At 40.8% G+C, this 22,704-nt stretch overlaps 2 protein-coding genes across 2 annotated transcripts in view; both read left to right on the top strand.

The window, feature by feature from the left end:
• The window catches only part of stac3 (SH3 and cysteine rich domain 3), an 11,331-nt gene extending 1,280 nt beyond the window's left edge, over positions 1–10,051 (top strand). The window contains exons 2-13 of the mRNA XM_083770212.1: positions 358–403; positions 2,135–2,213; positions 2,920–3,076; positions 3,703–3,800; positions 3,959–4,019; positions 4,122–4,219; positions 4,674–4,743; positions 5,059–5,120; positions 5,324–5,406; positions 5,832–5,883; positions 7,041–7,178; positions 7,632–10,051. Of these exons, the coding sequence (XP_083626338.1) occupies positions 396–403; positions 2,135–2,213; positions 2,920–3,076; positions 3,703–3,800; positions 3,959–4,019; positions 4,122–4,219; positions 4,674–4,743; positions 5,059–5,120; positions 5,324–5,406; positions 5,832–5,883; positions 7,041–7,178; positions 7,632–7,742 (1,017 nt within the window). The 5' untranslated portion in view covers positions 358–395 and the 3' untranslated portion in view covers positions 7,743–10,051. The remainder of the gene's footprint in view (positions 1–357; positions 404–2,134; positions 2,214–2,919; positions 3,077–3,702; positions 3,801–3,958; positions 4,020–4,121; positions 4,220–4,673; positions 4,744–5,058; positions 5,121–5,323; positions 5,407–5,831; positions 5,884–7,040; positions 7,179–7,631) is intronic.
• Positions 10,052–20,596: 10,545 nt separating this feature from the next.
• Positions 20,597–21,382, top strand: LOC310861994 (neurexophilin-4-like; the record flags this gene model as incomplete). The annotated part of the gene is made up of 1 exon (XM_083769732.1): positions 20,597–21,382. One exon carries the CDS (start codon positions 20,597–20,599, stop codon positions 21,380–21,382), a length of 786 nt encoding a protein of 261 aa, XP_083625858.1.
• Positions 21,383–22,704: the final 1,322 nt, after the last annotated feature.

Raw genomic sequence — 22,704 nt, 5'->3', positions numbered from 1 at the left:
CCTGTTAAAAATATATATTCATTAAGTTTTTGTCTGTAAAATTAAAGACAACCACTTAATCAAAATTTAATTCCACAATTGGTAATTTGCATGGTGCCGAGATGTAGTGCAGAAAATGTGCACTCCAATATTTGCTGATTTATTGGAACACAACTGTAAATAAGTTATTCTAGGCCACTGTTTCTCAAAGAGTACAACTGGATCCCAAAAGAGGATTGCGAAGTGATGTGACATTGTTAATTTGTTACAACTTCACAAGTGGAGAACATTGAATGTGTAGGAAGTTGATTTAGTGATATTTTATTCATGTTTAAGTTTCAAAGAGCAAAAATAATGTGTAATTTTTTCTGTCTACAGGTTGGGCGGTAGCCTACTAACAGTTTTCACACCACATCATGGACAGGTGCGTATAATCTAATCTCCAAACACAATAGACTTTCCAACAGGCACATATTAAACATTACTGGTTCTTAGACCTAGCCATAGCAGTTCTCCATTATTCCCCATTGAAAAGCTGGTATGTACAGTACTGTACTGACAGTTAAGTAAAGGAACACTTCACCCATTTTCAACCTAATTTCATATACTTGGACCTCGCTAATGCTCATTATAAGATGCCACCATTTCTGTCTACTCACTCTGTGTCTCAGAGGAGGGCTGTGGACTGTTCAGAAACATGCCTACCAGTGACATCATCAGTAGGCTAGGCAGGTTTATAGTCATTTTGAACATTTAAATTGTTTTAGTGTATTTTTAAGAGGTGCTAGCCCCCTCCTATGCCCAGCTTTCCGGGTTTGTGTGAACACAAACATTGGCTTGTGATTGGCTGATCACCCCATAGCGATGATTTGATTGGCTGAGCAAAGTACATATTGAAGTTAAACGTGAGGGCAGAAAAGTGAAGACAAACACTAAAGTGGCTTGGGAAACAGATCTGGATGTCACGTTATCGGACGAGTCTTGGCTTAACTGTCTAAGAAGAATTCACACCACCTCCTTGTGTATAAGACACGGCCTCATCCAATTCAAGGTTGTACATAGGCTCCACTACTCTAATGAATAACTAGCCAAGATTTACCCTGGTTTTGATGCTGGCTGTCCGAGATGCCAGCACAAGCCTGCCACGCTGGGTCATATGTTTTGGTCATGCCAATCATCGTCAGGTTTTGGGAGAAAATCTTCGAGGCGGTGTCTTATGTATGTGGTGGAACAGTGGATCCCTGCCCGGTGATTGCTGTTTTTGGGGTGTCTCCAACGGCTCACGGGTCTTCAGGCAAACACTGTGGCATTTACAACGCTTTTGGCTCGTAGATTGATACTACGACAATGGAAGTCGGGGAAACCTCCTTCGTTCAAACAGTGGGTCAAAGAGGTTCTCTCCATGATTCCCCTAGAGAAACTAAGGTACAACCGTAGTGGTTCTAAAGATAGATACATTATGACTCATAGAGTTTGTAGAAAGTATACCTTTCACTTAAACCCATATTCCCTTGTACAATCTGATACCTCACACCAAACCTGACATTGGGCGACCTCTGGTTAGAGGCCCTCAGTAAGTAGACAGTTGGATATAGAGCAATTTACTATCTAAACTGAAAGATGGATACAATGTATGTAACCTAGATACCATACCCTGATGGAAAATGCTGTTTATTTTATTTTATTTATTTTATTATTATTTTTATTATTTTTCTTCTTACTATGTTCATTAGTACTTTCAAAACTAGTTTACTAATTACTTTTACTGTCTTGTACTGTCTGTCTTTGTTTTATTTGTCTTGTTCTGACCTTGATTGGGGGGGAGGGGGGGATATTTACATACAACAAAAATGTACACATATGTTTTTTTTTCATTTATTCATCAATAAAATCGAGCAAATCGACATGTTACGTCATGATGATGTACGATATAAGAGCACTCCTCACTTCACACAGGTATGATTTTCTAATTATGCGAGTGTGTGTGTGTGTGTGTGTGTGTGTGTGTGTGTGTGTGTGTGTGTGTGTGTGTGTGTGTGTGTGTGTGTGTGTGTGTGTGTGTGTGTGTGTGTGTGTGTGTGTGTGTGTGTGTGTGTGTGTGTGTGTTTGTGTGTGTGTGCCTGTGTGCGTGCGTGCGTGCGTATCCTTGTGACAGTGAGGAAGATAAGAACTCAGTGGATATCCATGACCACCCTCCGGCCCCTGACAACGTAGTGAGGGAGGAAGGAGACACTGTGAGTGGCAGCATCATGCCAACCTAATTACCATAGCAACACACAGTACCCGTCCCCCATCCTATCACCATGGCAACACAGAACTCGTCCCAAGTGCTTTTAAAATAGCCACCAACTGGTACAGTAGGTCCAAATACTGTACAAACCAATTACTTTAATTGATGCTTCTTGCTTATCTGTGCATCATACGATTAATTAGAATATATTGTATTCTCTGTACTCACTCTTTAACCACGTATCCCGGCTATATACTGTACTTAGGTGACCGGATTCCCCGAAGGCTCTATACTATAGGTCTGCTGTTATTCTCCTTTATACCAAATCTCTTTGCCGAAAATAGCCGATTTATAAGCTCACAACATGTAGCAAGGTAACACATTGTGAGCTTGTATATCTGATAATTTAACGTCCCGTCCCCCCCACCCACAATAGTGGGGTGGGGGGGCAAAACATGCAGTTATGATCAGGTATGAAACTGAAAATTGTAATGCATGAGTCATGACACAGTTGTCTTGTTGTAGTGGCAGCACAGCAGCACTCCTACACAGACTCCATACTGACATTATGTAATATTAAAATAAGTTGGTAACTTTAGGAACAAAAGGAGTTACAAAGAATATTGAGATGCACTAACAGTAACACTACTCTCAAGACACTGAGTGATACGCAGAGGTGACATAGATGAGTCCTCTGTGTGTGTACGCAGGTATATTTTATCTATGAAGAAGAGGTGGAGGTAGAGGAGAAGACGCCAGAACCCCCTCCAGAACCTGTTCAACCTGTCAACGACAAACCCCACAAGTTTAAAGACCACTACTGCAAGAAACCCAAGTTCTGCGATGTCTGTGCCCGCATGATAGTCCGTATGTAATGCCTATTCTTGCCACTTAACCCATTTAGACCTGACATCGAAATTTAAAAAATGTCTTCTAAATCCTGACAGTTTTCTGAAAAACCTTATGTTTCTGTATCAGTGATACTCAATATTTCATGTCAAGGACCCCAAAGATTATATGTAATATGCCTCTGCCCCCATCTGAAAATATGTTGTTCCAGGGACCTCCCCAGAAGCAAAGATTTGAGTTCAAATGTTCACTCTGTAATAATATATATTCAAAGATTTGAAGCATATTTTCACGATTTTTCAAAAATAGCAGACCTACAAGTTCATAGCGCGGCACCGAGTGCCGAGCTATGAGCTTGTAGATCTGCTATTTTTCAACAGCTAAAGCATAACATAATGCTTAAAACACCAAAAGGGGTTCCCGTGTGTAAAAAGGTAGTTACAGTATGTCAGGATAAATACTGGTAAATAATAGGATAATATGGATTTCATTAAAACAAAGTCATCAATGAATACCACCGTGAGAATTTAAAATCAATACATATCTAAATATTTGTAGATTTTATTTATACAGTATAAACAATTCTGAAGTGTTGTTTTGCATATTGTTGACTGATTCTGATCTTGTAAACACTAACTTTTCAGTGAACAACAAGTTTGCTCTGAGGTGCAAAAACTGCAAGACCAACATCCACCACTCATGTCAGTCCTATGTTGAGTTCCAAAAGTGTTTTGGCAAAATCGTGAGACATTTTTCTCTTTTAATTCTTATTCAAAGATTAAAGTACTGCTTGTATATATAGCTTCTTAGTTTTTTCACTGTGGCAGCATTGATGGCTCTATTATGGCTCTACTACTATAACACTGATACATAGTTTTCTTTTCCTGACCTTCTCTACAGCCTCCTGGTTTCAGAAGAGCCTACAGCTCACCTTTGTACAGCAGCAGCCAGCCAGATCCAAGTGAGACAAATGTTTCTATTGTGGTGAAACTATAGGCTCAAGAAAGTCTATATTTTGTCTCATTTCAGAATTAAATGAACACTCTTACCTCTGGGTCCACAGACAACCCCAACCGCAATGACCCTGTGTTTGACACACTGCGGGTTGGAGTCGTAATGGCTAACAAGGAACGCAAGAAGAACGACAACGACAAGAAGAATGTAAGTGTGACAACTAAGTGGAGGTGATGATACACGACAGAACATAATTAGGATGTGCTGTAAAACAAATCGCTTATACTTATGCAATCAGTCAATTACTTGACAGTGCCCTGTGACTGCTAAATAATACCATCAAGATTACCTGAGGGAATGAGATAAATTATTACATTACTAGTTTGTAGCTTGCAAGTAGCCTACATGCGTGGATGGAGGGGGCATTGTTATACACTATACAGTAGGCACATAGTGATTTTCCCACTTTTAATTTTATAATCATTTACTAAAAAGTTCCACAGATGACTTGACCATACTTTGTAGACACGTTTTGTGTAGTAGTCTAGTGTAGCATTGTTGTCTTATCATCAGCTGTAAAATCTGCTCAGTTCAAGAGCGTAATATTTGTGATATTGAAATCCATATAGAAAATGTCACTGTGTTATGGTTTGTGTTTCAGATGATGATGACGATGATGGAGGAGGAAGAAGAGAACCAAGAGCCCAAGGAGAATGAAGAAGGTGGCGAAGGTATGGAGTTTATACAATGAGCAACATATCACTCTGATTAGTAGTTCAGCTGATATGAGTGTAGAGGTTTACGGTTACTGCTGAACCCGACTTCCCCGAATTAATTGATAAAGACCTCTTTCACTGCTGAACACGAACACTTTTGTTTTACAAAATAGTAAAAAAAAGGCAAAGAAGTTTAAGGATAAGGGGTTTAGCATGGATAAGCATAATGCAGTCAGGAACAAGGCAGAGATGCATCACTGAAGGATTAGTGTAAAGCTCAATTACAAAGTGAGAGAGCCATTCAACAGTTGATGTCTGATGTGCTTACAGGAAAACCAGAGGATAAGAAAGACAAAGGTGGAGACAAGACAGACAAGGTGAAAGATGAAAAGGTAGGAAACTTGTGGACATTATATAGCCAACATCTCAAGACTGTAGACAGTAATGATCTACCAGTTAGAGAGGTAGATCAGAGTTCAGTGTTATTTTATGCATTTGTAGGAGAGTAGGAGAGCGTAAATGGAAGTGCCATTTGTTTCAATTTCTATACTCTGAAATAAATGAACACTAAGGATTGTCTATATTTTGTTGACAGAGCAAAAGCACCTTCTCCCAGGCTCACTACTACCTGGCTCTGTACCGCTTCAAGGCCATCGAGAAGGACGATCTGGACTTCCAGTCAGTCACTGCATGTTCAGTCATTTATGTCAGTGATTCTCAAAGGGGTCGTCGACTAAAACTATAACAAAAAATGTACAATGACTAAAACTAAGACTAAATATATTGACAATAAAAACTAGACTAAAATGTTAGGAAGGGACTAGTGGACAAGAGATTCAGTATAAGTCATTTTACACTTAACTTGGTTGCATGCTGAAAGTAGCCGATCTACAAGCTCACAACGTGTCGCAGCGCCGCGTTGTGAGCTTATATGACTTAAACTCAAATCTAAATGTGCTGTCAAAATCAACACTGTGTCCGAGCACTCTCACAGGGCCAAATCTTTCAGCTATAATCCAAAATGTGATGCGTTGTGAGATCTATTTTGCTTTTCATGTGTGTGTGTGTGTGTGTGTGTGTGTGTGTGTGTGTGTGTGTTTTAGTCCTGGTGATCGGATCACAGTCCTGGATGACTCCAATGAAGAGTGGTGGCGGGTATGTTTGATTGATTGATAATTGTTTTTGTGGCTTTCGCCTTTATTTTATATTTTTTATGGAGGGGCAGACAGTAGGCTGACAGGAAATGGGGAGAAGACATGCAGTAAAGGCCGTCGGGATCAGGAGTTGAACCCGTGGCACACTGCCAGACTGGATTGTCAGCCAAGGTGCCTGGACCACTGAGCCATGGCCCAGGATTGATTGATATTTTGTATGTAGAATGGGTACATTTAAAAGGAAAACACAAGTCAATACAAATACTGTTACTTTGTGGACAAAACCATGATTAAGCACTAACACTTGTTTACAACAGAGTCCACCTTTTTCATTTCATCAGAACATTTAGATACGTACAAATATACACTTCTATAAAAATAAATAAACATATAAAGAAAGTAAAAAAGGGGGAAATATGTACAGAATGGGGGAAAACATGACTAATGACAAAGAAACTCCCATATCTGCCTGGTGAAGTACAACAATGTGCAAACACAGCAGCAAGATTCGTGAGCTGCTGTGATGGGAGAACGATATCAAATGGAACACAGCCACCCTAAAGACTAATCATTGTGTGTATTCCTCCACTATCTGCGTCAAGTGATCTTGGTACTTAGAAATTGATTTCTGACTGAGATTCTGACTTATTGTACATACATTTTGTTTTAATTGTATTTTATATATCAAATTTAGATTTTTGATTTGGCAATGTAAAACATATGTTTTCTCATGCCAATAAAGCCCTTTGAATTTAATTACATTGGGAAAAGGGGTGGGGGGGGAGAACTCAGACTTTATTTACGGGGCGGAGTTTCAAATTGCACCTGTCCGTAGATGCTCTTAATGGCTGTTGGTAGGGCGTTCCACATTTTTGTACGTGGCATTAATCCCTTGTTTGAGCCGAATAGAATCTGGGTTGTATGTGGTTTGTTGAACTACCTCTGGTGTTGTGAGTTTAACTTTGAGTTTGAATTACTTGTTATTACCATCATGCATACATTTTGACATTGATTACACTACATTATAGTACTAACGAAAACAAGTCCCTATAGGCCGTTTTGGGAGTGTGTGTGTAGACCAAAAAGTCAAGTCGTTCATATCTGGGTTCAGCCGAGGAGGAACTGAATTTGTTCTGTATGCGTGTGCTTATATTTCAGGGAAAGATGGGTGAGAAAACAGGATACTTCCCCACAAACTACCTGATCAAAGTGCGTGCTGCAGAGAGGGTGTACAAGATCACCCGTTCCTTTGTGGGAAATAGAGAAATGGGACAAATCACACTAAAGAAAGATCAGGTAATTGTGTGTGTGTGTGTGTGTGTGTGTGTGTGTGTGTGTGTGTGTGTGTGTGTGTGTGTGTGTGTGTGTGTGTGTGTGTGTGTGTGTGTGTGTGTGTGTGTGTGTGTGTGTGTGTGTGTGTGTGTGTGTGTGTGCGTGTGCGTGTGCGTGTGCCGTGTGCGTAAATTCACACATGATGCACATCTTTGCCAGATCAAATATCAGGCCTTGGGCAAAAAATATATTCATTATCAGTGGAATACATTTCTGAAACATCAGTATCACTATCAGCTGATTAAAGATAATATGTGCATTGCTATATTTGTCTACTTTTAAGATGGTATACAAAGTAAACTCCTCTGTGTTAAATTGGACACAGGTGGGACCATTTGGAGTTAAATGATTTACTATGATGCAACAGTACCTAATGTATGTGGTTGAGATGTGGCAGTGTGTTCCTTTGCATTTCAGATCGTTGTGAAGAAAGGTGAAGAAAAGGCAGGCTATTTGAAGGTCAGCACTGGACGTAAATTGGGCTTCTTCCCTGCCGACCTGCTGGAGGAAATTACACCATTGAATTGAATTGAATTGAATCATTAGGCCAACTAAGTACATGGTTTAAATGGTTAGCTGCCATGCCAATGCCTATAGTGTAAAAACATGACTAATGTATGCAGTACACTACAGTACAGTGTGTCACCAAAATGTGTTTGGAAAGCATTGACATTTGTGTAACTTGTGTATACGGTTGTCTAGTGGCAATTTAAATGGTCAGATGTTTTTAAACTCTTACATGTTGCGATGTTACGATGTTACAGCACACTTTAGACTTTGTGATAAGCTAAGTTAGTTGGATTTGCTGCTATTTTACAAGTTAACAAAAACTACTGTTTAAGACGTGTGGAACAACAGTTAATAGAAGCTGTGGAAAAATGGTCTCACATATTTGCACTGGTTCAAAGTCAGCGATAGACTTATGAGCTAAATGTTGAGCATTACAAATGCTTTGCTAAACCTAAAGTGCACTTATAGCTGTTGCTTGTCAGCTACCTGCTTCTGGTCAGGTAGCTGCTGAAATTACTTTCCCTGCAACATCTAACCCTGTGCCTTTCTTCAAATACAATAATGTGATCCTTATCTAAATTCACTTATCAGGCAGCTACAGTGCTGTCCAGAAAAGTTAAGGTCTTCCTAGAGAGCGTATTAAAGAATGTGACACCGAATTATGTTTGATTCTGCCACTACACTGCCACTGCAGTTTAATCAAGTGGAACGTCCTCTTAATTTCAGTTCATTGTCAGTGGTCCAAATATCCAGGATCTGGCATTGAAAATATGTTCATCTGTCTATGTGTTAAAGGTTTAATAATCAATCTAGTATGCTACATTGACACGCAGTGTTGGAAAGTAACTAAAGTATACTACTATATTACGTTTACTATTTTCCAAAAGTGTTATTTTCACTTGGTGTACTGTGGAGTGTTTATTTATAATGGTAGACCTATGTGGTAGACTGGGTTGGCAACTTGGGATCGAGTTGCTTTGTAGGCAGCTGATCCAGTCTAGATCTATTCTAGACTCTAGAGTGGATACGGGAACGATGCACACTTGTCTATACATGTAAAGTATCGGATGCGGAAGGGCGGACTTTAAACCACCCGGGACAAAATGGATAGATGCAATTACTGGGGGTTGAGAATTCTTTTAAAATGAGTAACAAGTTACTTTTGGCAGGGAGCAATATGTAATGTAATCATAATAGTAATTTTTTTTTAACTAGTATTAGGTAATCTATTACCGTTTTTTGAGATACTTTGGTACTTTGAGATACTTTGGTCCAGGGGACTTCCAGGCCCACGTCGCAGTATGTGCATAGAATACCATCCTATAGATAGTAGGCACAGGAGCGAGGAGCAACTTGATACACAAGTCTTACCTCACGCACGCATGCACACACACACTCGCACACACACACACACACACACACACACACGCGCACACAAACACACAAACAACAACAAGGTTGAATGCGTACTAGGTCAGATGGCCATGGAACCTGAGCTGGATACATGTGTGACAGTCAGGCACACTGTACCTATCAGTGTTATGTGTTACATGTATTTATATACGTATATAGGACAGGTCCTGAAAATAGCTGTATCTTGCATTTTCAGCTAAAGCCTGAAATATATCCAATAAAAATGGAAACATTAGCTATTAACAAAAATGTTTTGCATAAAATGCATTTTATGCACATTTCTTGGTGATCTATCAGAGTGGACAGTACCCACTACACATAGATAGTTTTCGTTATGGAGATGGATAGTACTAAAGCTGAGATGGAGACAGGAAAGGGTAACCAGGCTCCAGCCCCTGAATCGCTATAGCCACCCCCATTAAAAAAAGATGTTATATGTTCAGGCTGAGTGATATGTCTATGGAGTGTCAGGCTAAGGAAAGGGAGCTCTGGCAAGCCAGGAGGTGGGGCATTGGGGCTATCTCTGGGCACTTTTGGAGGAAGTGAACTTGCAACTTAGCGTCATGTCATTTTGCCTTTCTTTCTTTCTTTCTTTCTTTCTTTCTTTCTTTCTTTGAGACTTTTAAGCAGTGAGTGTTTTTACAATGATGTTTTATGTAATGTACTACAATGCCTAGATCTAAAATTAACAAATTCTCACGTTGTGACATTAGATCTTTTTCATTAGACACTTTCATTTTGCCAATATGGTCTAATGAAAAAGATCTAATGTCACAACGTGAGAATTTGTTCATTTTAAGATTGCATTGTTAGTGGAAGTCCTGCAGTTTCAAAATACGTAGCTGGGTAAATGCTGAAATGTTTTGAATTTATTTGCAATTGGAATTGGGAATTTGGGAATAAAGTCTTGTATTATGTTTTTACAATTGGTATTTTCCAGTCACAGATTTGTGCATTTCTTAAGATTGCTGTATTATGTAGGCCTATTAGTTTGTTCATGTCATGATATCAATTCATTGCATTTGTTACTTTATTCATTGGGATATTGAACAAGATATCTGGAGACCCTTTGTGTATTTGACCTGAGAGTTTGCTCTGGGCTGATATTAGATTGCCACCCTAGAAACGACGCATTCCTGATCAAACCTACTCAAGTCCATCCCTAATAATTTATCAGACTGTGTCTAACTTTCACTAAATTAACTTATTTATTTAAATTACCTAAATTAGTAGGATACCGGTAGTTTTGCTCCAGTGTACAGCCTTGTAAAACTAAAGACCAATGATGTTTTGGATACATTTCATTGTTCTTGAGTGTCATCTAGTGGTTAAAAAAAGAATTACGAAATTACCTACTGTAAAGTGGAAAAATGCATGTCCTCTGTGTGTGCGTGTGTGCGTGTGTGTGTGTGTGTGTGTGTGTGTGTGTGTGTGTGTGTGTGTGTGTGTGTGTGTGTGTGTGTGTGTGTGTGTGTGTGTGTGTGTGTGTGTGTGTGTGTGTGTGTGTGTGACAGTGTGTGTGTGTGTGTGTGTGTGTGTGAGAGACGCAACTTGGCCTGTTGTAGCGCCACCATGAGGCTGATTTGAAAACTGTCAAGTGGCATTTCTTCCTCAGCCTATAGTGGGAATAGGCATGCACGGCTTCGGGATATCCGTGGATATGCACGGCTTGGGATACACTGCCATGTCTTCCTTCTCGGAAAGCATTTCTTTCATGTGGATTCCAAGGGATTCGATTTCCCAAAAGTTGCGTAACTGATCTGACAGTGCCTGTTCCTCTCCGACGCTGATGTGCATCACTTCCATGTCCACAACTTCAGTTATGATATTTAGCGTGGTGACTTCTCCTTGCACCAGCCATCCAAATACACTTTCTAGTGCAACTAGTCCTTCATTGTCTCCACCAGGCCGAAGGCCTAGGGGGAGAGTATGTTTTGCACTCCGTCCGTCCGTGTGTGTGTCCGTGTGTGACTGTGTGTGTGTGTGTGTGTCCGTCCGTCCGTGTGTCCGTGAGCAGCTAATCTCGGCCACCGTTAACCCGGTCGATGCCAAATTTTGCACACACACTCCCTGGATGCCAACGATGAACCTCTGCCCCAAACTTTCCAGAACGGCCTGTTATAGCGCCACCAAGAGGCCGCTTTGTGCAAAAAAAGTTTTTGCACAGTACACCTACAGATTTTGTCCAAACATCACGCAAATTGGTACACAGTCTCTCTAGAGCCATTCAACAAAACCAGTCTTTCAGATTTCCAGAACGGCCTGTTATAGCGCCACCAGGAGGCCGCTTTGTGCAAAACTAGTTTTTGCACAGTACACCTACAGATTTTGTCCAAACATCACGCAAATTGGTACACAGTCTCTCTAGAGCCATTCAACGAAACCAGTCTTTCAGATTTCCAGAACGGCCTGTTATAGCGCCACCAGGAGGCCGCTTTGTGCAAAACAAGTTTTTGCACAGTACACCTACAGATTTTGTCCAAACATCACGCAAATTGGTACACAGTCTTTCTAGAGCCATTCAACGAAACCGGTCTTTCAGATTTCTCAGACTCCATCCTGATTGGTTAAGATTGGCTTCCAAAGTTCACAGGAGTGCTCAGTTTCAAACAAAATGCTGCAAATCATGAACACATTTCCGTGAAATTGTGCACCCACATTCCCACTAGGCAGAGGACAAAATGCCACATGAACAATTTCAACTCAGCCTCAAGGTGGCGCTATAACTGGCCGAAAAGTGTTTTTACCTCTAACTGCACGGATCTGTGGATAACTTTGTATGCCAACTCCCTAGAGGCCAAGGAAAAACCTTTGCCTGGAATTCTTCACATCTGCTCATCCTGGTGGAGACCTGTGCCCAGTAGGGCACTTTTTCTAGTTCAGTCTCTCCATTTTTCCTGTGACCATTTATATTGGTCTCGGCCAATTAGGACTCCTAATTCCACTGCATCCATCCCTATGATGGGCACATCTGCTATGGGCAAGTCCCTCCTTATCTTTCCGTTTGGCGCTTTAATCATAGAAGAGCTCAACTTGGGTGTTTCCAATAAATGGACATCAATGCTTTGATTGTTCTTAATATTTCTCAAACGAGCCTTCACTTTCCTGCAGCTAATTCTCTGGGGTGTTTTGGAACCAAACACATACATATTCAACGTTTCTTTACCTATAACTGGCAGGTTAAGTGCTCTGGAAATATCTTAATGAAACTGCGGGTGCTACCCCCATCTAATAGACACCTGGCTACTTGCCTTTGCGTTGGTGCATCTATCCAAATGGTAGCTGTCTGCAGTAATACTGTTGTCAGAGTTGCTTGCTACACTATACTAACTGCATCTGCAACACTGTGGTCAGCCTGTCTGTCGTTGCCGTGGTCGGCGCGTCTATCATGCGTTGTATATTGAGTTTGATTGCAAACTGTTTTGTGGTGTCTGCGCCCGCACTCTTCACAGTGAATGCCTTGCGTTCTACAATTACGCACGACATGCCTGCCTATACCAGACATGCAGTCAGTTCAGTACAGTTCTTGGATTTGTGATTACCATTAATATGCATTTTGAAATTTGAATCATCTCTGAAACTCGCAGCATGGAATGCAGCTGCTGTCGAGGGAAGAGGCAGCGCCGCCGCTGTGGTTTCCTTTTTTCCGTTCTTTTCTCCCAGTTGCGCTCTGAGCGCTCTCTTGATTCTCTCTCTGGGTCAGGCGTTCCTGGCCGTTCTCTCACGGCTCTCCACTTCTTTTTGTACAAATGACATTAGGTTTTTTACACTGAACGTATTGTTCTTTCACCATCCTCATCACCGCCAGTTTGACGAGTGAACCCATGTGATTTCCTCCGGTATCATTTTCATGAGAATTGGGCACAATACGTTTCCATATACGGATACGGATACAACTCCGGGACTCCCATTGAATCTAGGCTTCTTACTTGTATCTCAATGTCATATACAGTTTGCGTAATGCAATCACATCTGTGGCCCTTTTAACTGGAGTCAGATTTAACAGTTTGTTCATGTGGGCATTCATTATTAGATATTTGCGCCCAAAACGACTGGTAAGCATTATAATGGCATTGTCATAATTCTGGTCTGATAAAGCCAATCCCGCGACTACATAGCCGCTGTGCCACTTAAGAATGACTTTAAATATGTGAATTTATCAGACTTACTGAGACTCGTGTTTTTGTCTATTGCTGTCTCAAATGACTCCAAAATCATTGCCATTGACTCACATCTCCAGTGAACTTCTCCATGGTCATAGGCAGTTTGACGGACTGTTGTCTTGTCACTGTATTTCCCGAGGCCGTGGATGCGATTAGCCTACTCCTTCCTCATTTCTCCTCAGAATGCGTTTTATCCTCGTCCTTCTCTCACATATTGCATGTATTCCAGTGAGTTATTCACTTCTTCAGTTGATCAAGTTCAAATTCTCCTTCAATTTCCCGATCATGCAACAATTGTTCCAACTTAAGTAATCCTCCAGTAGGCTAGGCCTACCTCCACATTAGGCCGTTAATGCATTGCGATCTCGTCTTGATCAATCTTCGTTAGCAACCTGCGTGGCACTTCGAACTGCTCCCCGTAATCTTTTGTTTCTTTATCCGCCATGGCTGGTGTCTGTATATTCGCTTCTTCATTCATAGTTAGATCTTGTTTAGATCTCTCTCCCGGGTTTCGGCACCAAAACTTGTAGCGGTGCAAATACCATCAGACGGGACAACTTCTTGCTAAGATTTCATTTTATTTCCTATACGGTTTAACAATACAATACTAAAAACAGGGGAAAGGGGAGGTGGAACAATGTTGGCATCAAGTTCAAGGTCAAACAAATCTGAATCGAATCGAATCTGAAGGCAGAGTGTCACTGCCTATAAGCACTCACAGCATGCATGGGCTCAATCCCACTGATTACGGATGACACTTGGTCATTGTCCTATTGTCTTCTTTAAAGTGCTGTAAACAGTGCAATTCAATTATATCACAGACAATATTCAACACCAGCACCATTTTCATATAGCAGAAACAGAAAAGGACTTATATGAAACTTATATGTTAGACATATAGGCCTATGTGGCATATGAAATTGGACCCCCTGAACATATATTTGCATATGCACTTATATGAACATATAAGCACATGCACATATATGTACATAAATAATAAAATAATACAATATAATAACAATACAATAATAAATAATAATAATAATATAATAGCAACAATTTTATTTACACATACACAGAAATGTTTGGGAACCAGTGATGTAGCCTATTATATGTAAATTACACAATCTATTTTATATTTCTGAATAAAAAAATATCTGGATATAGGAGGGGCTGTATCAACAGCTTTATTTCATTTTAATTATATCATTACTTGTTTGTCTACTTGTGGGACCGCCTCAGCTCCGTCAGCTTCCCATTCACTGCTGCTCCCAGCACGCCTTTGGTGGCTTGGGGAAACTTCTTTAATGTGGCTTCTACATATAGAATCAAGGAAAAGGCGATAATGAGAATACAGTGGACCCGATTTATAAATTAGGCATTTAGCAATGTAAATCGCTCTTAATCCAGAGCAATTTACATTTAAGCAAGAACAAAACATGGCAATACAAAAAAATACATGCTCGAAGTTAACTAGAATTCAAGCAGTTCAATTGTCTCAGTGGAAGCACACTAGCCCAGAATATAGAATATATTGGAAGTGAGCTGCGATGAAGAAGTGAGCAAATTAAGTTAGGCTTTTATAATTACCAGGTGCTACGCCGTGCAGATTTCTGCAATGGGTAGCCTACTACTGTCATCACTTATCTGATATTTCTGAGGCTGATTTGAAAACAGTCAAGTGGATATGCACGGCTTGGGATATCCGTGGATATGCTCCTCGCGACTTCAAATTTGACACACGGTTGTCCAGAACCAGTACAAAAACCCCAGGCTATACGGACAGGGCCCAAATCCAGATCACCCCTAGACCTCTATTTCCAACTTGCATCGTTCCAAGTAGGCCAGTGCCCGACGGGCACCGCTCTACTTAAAACTGCAAATGTGTGAATGTTCAAAATATTTGACCAGGGGTCCTGGTCTTGAACGTGCCTATTGACATGATTGGTATAACTGTCTACCATTTTATGTAGTTTTCTACGTTGCAGGCCTTTGACAACTTGTCTATTTGATTTGTATATAGCCGATTTGTCGGTTTGGGAAATCCACTGATCAAGGCATGCAGCTATAAGCTAGCGGCAGCATTTCAGCAAACCTGTCAGTGATTTTACATTTCCTGGAGAGAACACTTGTCATTTGTGTCAGCATCCCCGTGGATAAAGTATGGGGACAGCAGGGAGGGCTGTCAATTTGAAGCCGCCTGAGGGATCTTGCCCCCGGCTTGATGAGTCATAATAAGGGGCAGGCAGGTGGTGAAAATGAACAAGGATGCAGAATAGTGTATATATAGGCTATTAACAGCATGCAGGCATATCACATGCTGGGGGTCTTTTTGTTCTTATAATGTTCAGCGTGCATGTTGGTGTGAGTGTTCATGCCTGCCTGTCATCATTTAAAATGTTATGAATGACCACCATAGAGAAATTCGTATTTTGGCCTACTCTCCCTTGATTGATTTCAGTGAAATTTCCCAAGGCTAGCCTAGCTATTTCTTATTTATTTATTCACAAGTAAGACGCGCAAACGCGGGAAGCGAACGCAGCTCGTGTGTGTGTGTGTGTGTGTGTGTGTGTGTGTGTGTGTGTGCTACAGCTGCGCCCTGTGTGTGTGTGTGTGTGTGCTACAGCTGCGCCCTGTGTGTGTGTGTGTGTGCTACAGCTGCGCCCTCTGGTGGCGGGCGGGTGGTGTCACAGCGGGACAGACACACAGACATGAGCAGCAGGGTCTCATAGTAAGTGGCTCACTGCGTTCGCAATAACTCCTTTTTTTAAGAAAAATCGCTGGGGCTGGGGGGGTGATGATGATAATACCTTGTGTGTGTGCGTGTGTGTGTGTGTGTGTGTGTGTGTGTGTGTGTGTGTGTGTGTGTGTGTGTGTGTGTGTGTGTGTGTGTGTGTGTGTGTGTGTGTGTGTGTGTGCGTGCGTGCGTGTGCGTGCGTGTGCGTGTGCACGCGGGTGTGTACATGCATGCGCACGGGTGCGTGTGATGAGGGAGAGGGAGGGAGAGTGACAGTATAAAACGGGTTGGAGGGGGGTGGGGGGGCGAGCCCAGATTTAAGAATTCGGTGAGCCATGCGATCTTGATCGAGTCATTGTCGACTTTGTCGTCACTCACACACCACACGGAATGTCGCTTCTACTTTTCAAGTGATTTTCGGCGATTTGTTTCAATGCATCTGCTTTCCCTTTGGCTTTCAGTTTCAGATAACCTCGCAATTTGACATTATTGATGGAGCGTTATTGCTGCTGCGGCATGAGAGCGGTTTGTTTGAACTTTGCCATTACCTGTTTGTGGCTACTTTCAGCAGCAACGGTAAGATACGCTCTAATTCAACACTTGATTAAACGGTTTATTTGTTTAGTGCTATATATTATATAATCATGGTGTATAGTGAAGTCCATTTTTAATAGTTGACTGGGAGTGGGACTGGCATGCATTTAGGCTATATGGCCGGTGGCATTTGAGCTAATCTTGTCCATCCAATATTATCCATGGGATACATGGGATGATGTTCTATAATGTATAGGCTATAGACCTTGCAGGTTTCCGCCGTGCTGTGTGCACACGGTTTGACTTTAATTATTTTGTATAATTTTTGCAGAATTTTTGCAGAACCAGAACGTGTGTGTGTGTGTGTGTGTGTGTGTGTGTGTGTGTGTGTGTGTGTGTGTGTGTGTGTGTGTGTGTGTGTGTGTGTGTGTGTGTGTGTTCGTGCGCGTTGAGGGGTGGGGCAGAGGTGGTCACAGACAGATTAATTAAGCATAGCCAGCACACATACATTTCGTAATTTACTGTTAAATACTTTATATCCACTATAGGTTGGAAGGCAATAATAAACCATGATATGATGGCTTTGGGAACAAACTTAAGTTATATGGTGCACTGGTCTTATAGTCTCTAACTTCAAAATCAATTCAAACTCACTAGAACGACAAGCATCCCCGGTTTCATTTTATTTGATGTACTTCAAACTACATGAAATGGTTTGGCTTTTACATAAATGTAGGCCTACAACATTTGAAAAATACTTTATGTAAGAATTGTAAATTAAACATTTTTGTGCTGTATTTCCTTGCATCCAGCTATTTATGACTCTGTAAAAATCATATTGTTTTACCATAAGCATATAGTTAGTTCAATTAGTATATATGTTTTAATTAATATCTCCACAATTAATGTGATATAAGCGTAAATCACGCTAACCTGACCACTCCAATTCAGTTTTTAGGTTAACTCAAGGTTGGCTATTTAGTTCCATATTCATTGAGAACATTGACAAACCTCAGGGCTGATGAAACCTTTCCCAAACCCATTGCATCACTGCAGAAAATGCATGACTATTAATCTAAAACGTACGCCGTCACCCCATGTATGCACTATCAGAGCTCCTCTCTCTTTCCCCTTTAAACACATAATTACTGCTGGAGTTTGTCCTGTCTTTTTTTTGTTTTGCACAGGTGGTGTGTTGTGCGTATGCGCGTGCGTGCATGCGCACGGCACTCATCCACTGTTGCTCAGTTACAGACACTGTTGGCATCTTGACATGGAGCCAGTGACACGACTGTCACACAGCAGGGTCCAATTAGAGCAGGTGAGAACAGCTCATATAGCTGGAGATGAGGTTCATAACAATAGGCACAGCTGGAGCTCACCTCGCCATGGTTACAGAAAGGGGAGAGGATGGCGGTGAGGATGGCATGACAGGGAGGACGCTGTGGAGCCCACGTGTTGGTTTGGAAATAATGATACCCTCTGAGTTGTTTACTTAAAAAAAAAAAAAAAAATCAGTGGGAGGTTAACTCTGCCTCCCACTCCTCAGACTGGGCTATGTATATAGTTATGCAGAGAGAGAGAGAGAAAGATATTTCAATCCATCCATCTCCATGAATCTTGAGTGACACCCCTTGTTTTGACCCAAACAATGTGTGTCTCAATTGTTGTAAAAAAACAAACATTATTCTTGCAGAATCTGAATATGTCACTGCCCCAAACCAACACCAACTGTGCACTGAGTTTCAGGATTCCCTGATTGATAGGAGAGTCACAGAAAAAATATTCACAACCGATTGGTCCCATAAGTCCCATTAAGATTAGGTGTTTTTTTTGGAGCACAACCAATAAGAAGCCATACAGTATCATCAAATATCCACCTCAGTCTCACAGCTGCCTTTCTGATCTCTTCTGTTCATGCAGTGTGTGATTATTTAATGACGGATTATGGACTGATCACGACTCACAACAGATGTGTTATTTAAAGAAAGGTTTTGTTTTTCCACAAAGAATAAACTAACGATAAACACTTCTACTTTGTGGACAGTTTGGGGATCAGCACATTATGGTGATACATTACAAAAAAAACACTTACTGGTCATATATCATGCACATAATCTATCCAATTACTCCCTGTGGGACCAAAACAGCCCGAGGCAAAGAACAATGCCCAAATGCAGCACAGAGTTCACAAAATATTAGCAAAGCTTTCCATTTCCTCGAAATCGGCTGACTAAGTGAAATGGTGTGAAAGCTCAGCTGGGATCCTTAATGCTATTTATACTAACGCTGCCCTGTGCCGGAAATAGCAGATCTACAAGCTCACAATGTGATCACGACGATGCATTGTATGTGATATTTTTGATGCATGGAGCACAACTGGAATTCAATTAATTATGTAGAAATTAATTTAATATTCAAGGGGACAGACTAAGTATGGCGTTGCCTCTACATCTGAATTGTATTATTGTTATTATTATTATTGTAGTAGCCTATTTTTGGGGTGTTTTCACAACATTGCATCATCATCCTCAACATGTGTCTTTCAATTACCTCTTTATAGTGAATATCTCATACAGAGTATAAAACATCTTTGATGCTGTCTCCTCAATATTGTATCAACAATAAATAAATGCATGGGTCCTACCTCCTCACCCCCCCAGAAAGGGGACAAATACAAATTTGATTATGGGAACATGAATGGCATGGGAATATGAATGTCATTTGTGTGTGTGTGTGTGTGTGTGTGTGTGTGTGTGTGTGTGTGTGCACGCTCCTCATTGGTCCTTGCCTGAAGGAGCTGACCTATTGATCGCGATCATTTCTAAGTCACTTTTCTCATCCCACAGCGCTGCAACACAAAAACATAATTAATTAAATCGATTAACTTTGATCTCATAACATAGTTAGCTATAGTGAAACTGTCCTTCATTTGGGGTCGTTCAGTACAGACGCCTGGGGTTCATTCGATCGGTCAATGTCATGCGTACAACTCCAACTAGATTAAATATACCTTTGTGACATCAGGAAGTTCAATCTTACTTCCCCATACTTCTTCACCTTCTGCTGCTTACCGTTACGGCCTAAAGCACAAAGCAGATATGAGACCTATACAGTTTGTTCAACTGTAGCCTACTGATGATGGGTAAGGTTTTCCACAGTGGACAATTTGAGTGCCATTAAAAAAATTGTCATAAAATCTAAAAGAAAAAGTAAAAGTATCAATACTCTAATAGGCCTATATAGAAATACTCCGTTACAAGTAAAAGTAAGGAATTGAAATGTACTTGAGTAAAAGCACAAAAGTATTGGCATCACAATATACTTAAAGTACCAAAAGTAGAAAGAAACTCACGGTGAAGAATGTCCCATTTTAAGTTTTCCGATGTATACATATTTTTTGGAAAAAAAAGATCTACAAGCTCACAATGCATCACATGCATTTTGAGCTTGTAGATCGGCTATTTTCCAATGGCCGAAATCTATGTAGGGCTGAAGTGGTTAATGTACGTTTTGTATTAATAATCTAAATCTACAAAGTAACTATAGTAAATAAAGCTATCAAATAATTGTAGTGGATTAAAAGTACAATATTTGCCTCTGAAATGTCGTGGAATAGAAGTCAAAGTACTGACATACTCAAGTACAAATACCTCAAAATTGACCGGGGTTTTTCCAAATCACCCAAATCACTGAATGCTCCTTTAAGTTTATACTCAGTTACTTTCGACCAGTGCCAAAGAACATTTTGGATCAAAGCCTTCCTCACCGTGAAAATGACTGATTTCAAGAATAAATAAGAGATCCTAAAAAGGATGGTGATCTTTTGAACTACTTGATTATGTAAACGTCAGGTGTGAATGACATGCCAAAAGCCTTAAAAAGTAAGAAAATAAATCTATAAAAATAAAACTTGCCCTTCATTCATATCATGTTCTTTGCAGGTGCAAGAGGAAACCAAACACACATATCGGAACCCAAGTTCACATAGTCCAAATCCTCAGAGCCCTCCTCATGAACTTATAATGGAGCGACGAGGAAGACGAGAGACCACGGGAGCTGCACTGAAGGTGAAGAATCTCTCTAAGGATTTACAGATTATCTCCACCAAGCCCAAAGCAACAAGTCACAGTCCAGTCAGCCCTTACGGCTGGAACCAGAACTTCTCACAAGCCCTGGATCAGTACTTGTACCGCTCTGCACCAAAGACCAAGCCTCCAGCCAAAACCTCGTCAAAACCCAAAAAGATACTGGGCTGGGGGGGTTTTTACTTCAATGTGAAAACGCTGAAGTTCAGCCTGCTGGTGACAGGGAAAATTGTGGATCACATCAATGGTACGTTCAGTGTCTACTTCCGCCACAACTCATCCCGACTGGGGAACATATCAGTCAGCATTGTGCCACCATCCAAGGCTGTCAGGTGGGAGGTTCTGGAACCTGAGGCCCAGAACACACACTACGCCAATGGCCCCATAGGTTCAGAGTTCCAGTTCCAGAACCACCCTCAGTCCACTACTCCTGGCTCTGTTCTGGAACAGTACAAGCAACAGCAGCAAGAGATGACAGAGCTCAACTGTCGAGTGGAATACCAGAGGACCAACCGGTCCAAGAAGACCAAGCCCTGCCTGTACGACCCAGGTCAGACCTGCTATGCAGAGAACACCCAGTCCCAAGCAGCTTGGATCTGTGCCAAACCTTTCAAAGTTATCTGTATCTTCATTGCATTCACCAGCACTGACTATAGGCTGGTGCAGAAAGTGTGTCCAGATCATCACTTCCAGACTGATCACCACCAACAGCACTTTGGTTGAGAAAATCTGTCTTGATGATTTTTAAGACCAGATTAGATCAGATTTTCGTCTTTATTACACGTCACAGGTTTACAGGTGTAAAACAGTGGGTGACATTTGTTTTTGTGCAAGCTCCATCGTTTTTCATCGTTTCCAGAAAGAGAAAGAATTAAGAAGATATAACGATAATTAGATTGTCTGTTGCTATAGAATCCTTAAATGATGTGTTCATTCATTTTACCAGCCATGTATATATATATATATATATATATATATATATATATATATATATATATATAATTATGATGAATGATTTTTAGATATTGGGATTATGATGCGAGTGTTGACATGCAAAATGCCACTAATCTAAACTGTCATCAGTATACGCCCATATGTGGGCATATACTGATGATATCGATTCCCGCCGGGGACACTGTGGGCACTGGGGGCGTGCTCTCTTCTCCACGTCATCAGTGCCCATACCCTAAGTGGGGTTGTATGTTCTCCCCGTGTCCCCTAGGGTATAGGTACCCTCACAAAAACATGCAGTAATCCTGGTCTCTATATGCCTCCCTATGGCCAGTCGCCTGATGGAGGGGAAAGGAACTAGTTGGAATAATGGGTTCCTTCCACGTGTTCCTACCAAGGAAAGTCCCCCTGTCAGGGCTCCCCCAGGTTGGCAGTGGGAGAGTAGCGCCCAGGATTACTGTTTAGGCAAATGGCACCGGGTGAAATTTAAGAAGGAAAAAAAAATCATAAAAATACTTGTATCATGTATCATTATGTATTGACAGAATTGTTCTATTCAAGATTTTGGAACAAAGCTTAAAATTGATAAACTGTACATAACTGTATTGTATCCTATAACTGTAAATGATGTGTGAAGTGACAGATGGCATAAAATAGTTACATTTATGTAGTCAAATAAATTCATTATGTACATTTCATTATACCAATTAATTTAAACCAAATCCATATTAAACTGTTTAAGTGCCAAAACCGTAATCCCGTCTTCTAGACGTCTTTGCAATGGGTGCCAAGGCCGACAAGACGTAATAAAAAAAAAGAAAAAAAAGAACTTACACTTTTTTTTTAAACGCCCTCTCTTTTTTTTAATGGGAGAATTGGCACTCAGAGCCTAAACTGGTGACCACCAGGTGGCACTGAAGGAGTTTTAAAAGATATATCTTTGAAGTTATTACTGAAAACAAAATTGTTTTTGCAATCATGCCATATTGAAAACATTAGTTCATGATAATTGTCCTCACAAAGGATGACATTAAACAAAGTGATAAGACATAACAGCTGATTTATTATAGCTATGTGTCAGCCAAAGATGTGGT

This window comes from Protomyctophum parallelum (assembly GCF_964188405.1).
Source record: "Protomyctophum parallelum genome assembly, chromosome: 7".
Classification (NCBI taxonomy): Eukaryota; Metazoa; Chordata; class Actinopteri; order Myctophiformes; family Myctophidae; genus Protomyctophum; species Protomyctophum parallelum.
This window is presented reverse-complemented; position numbering and strand designations above follow the sequence as displayed.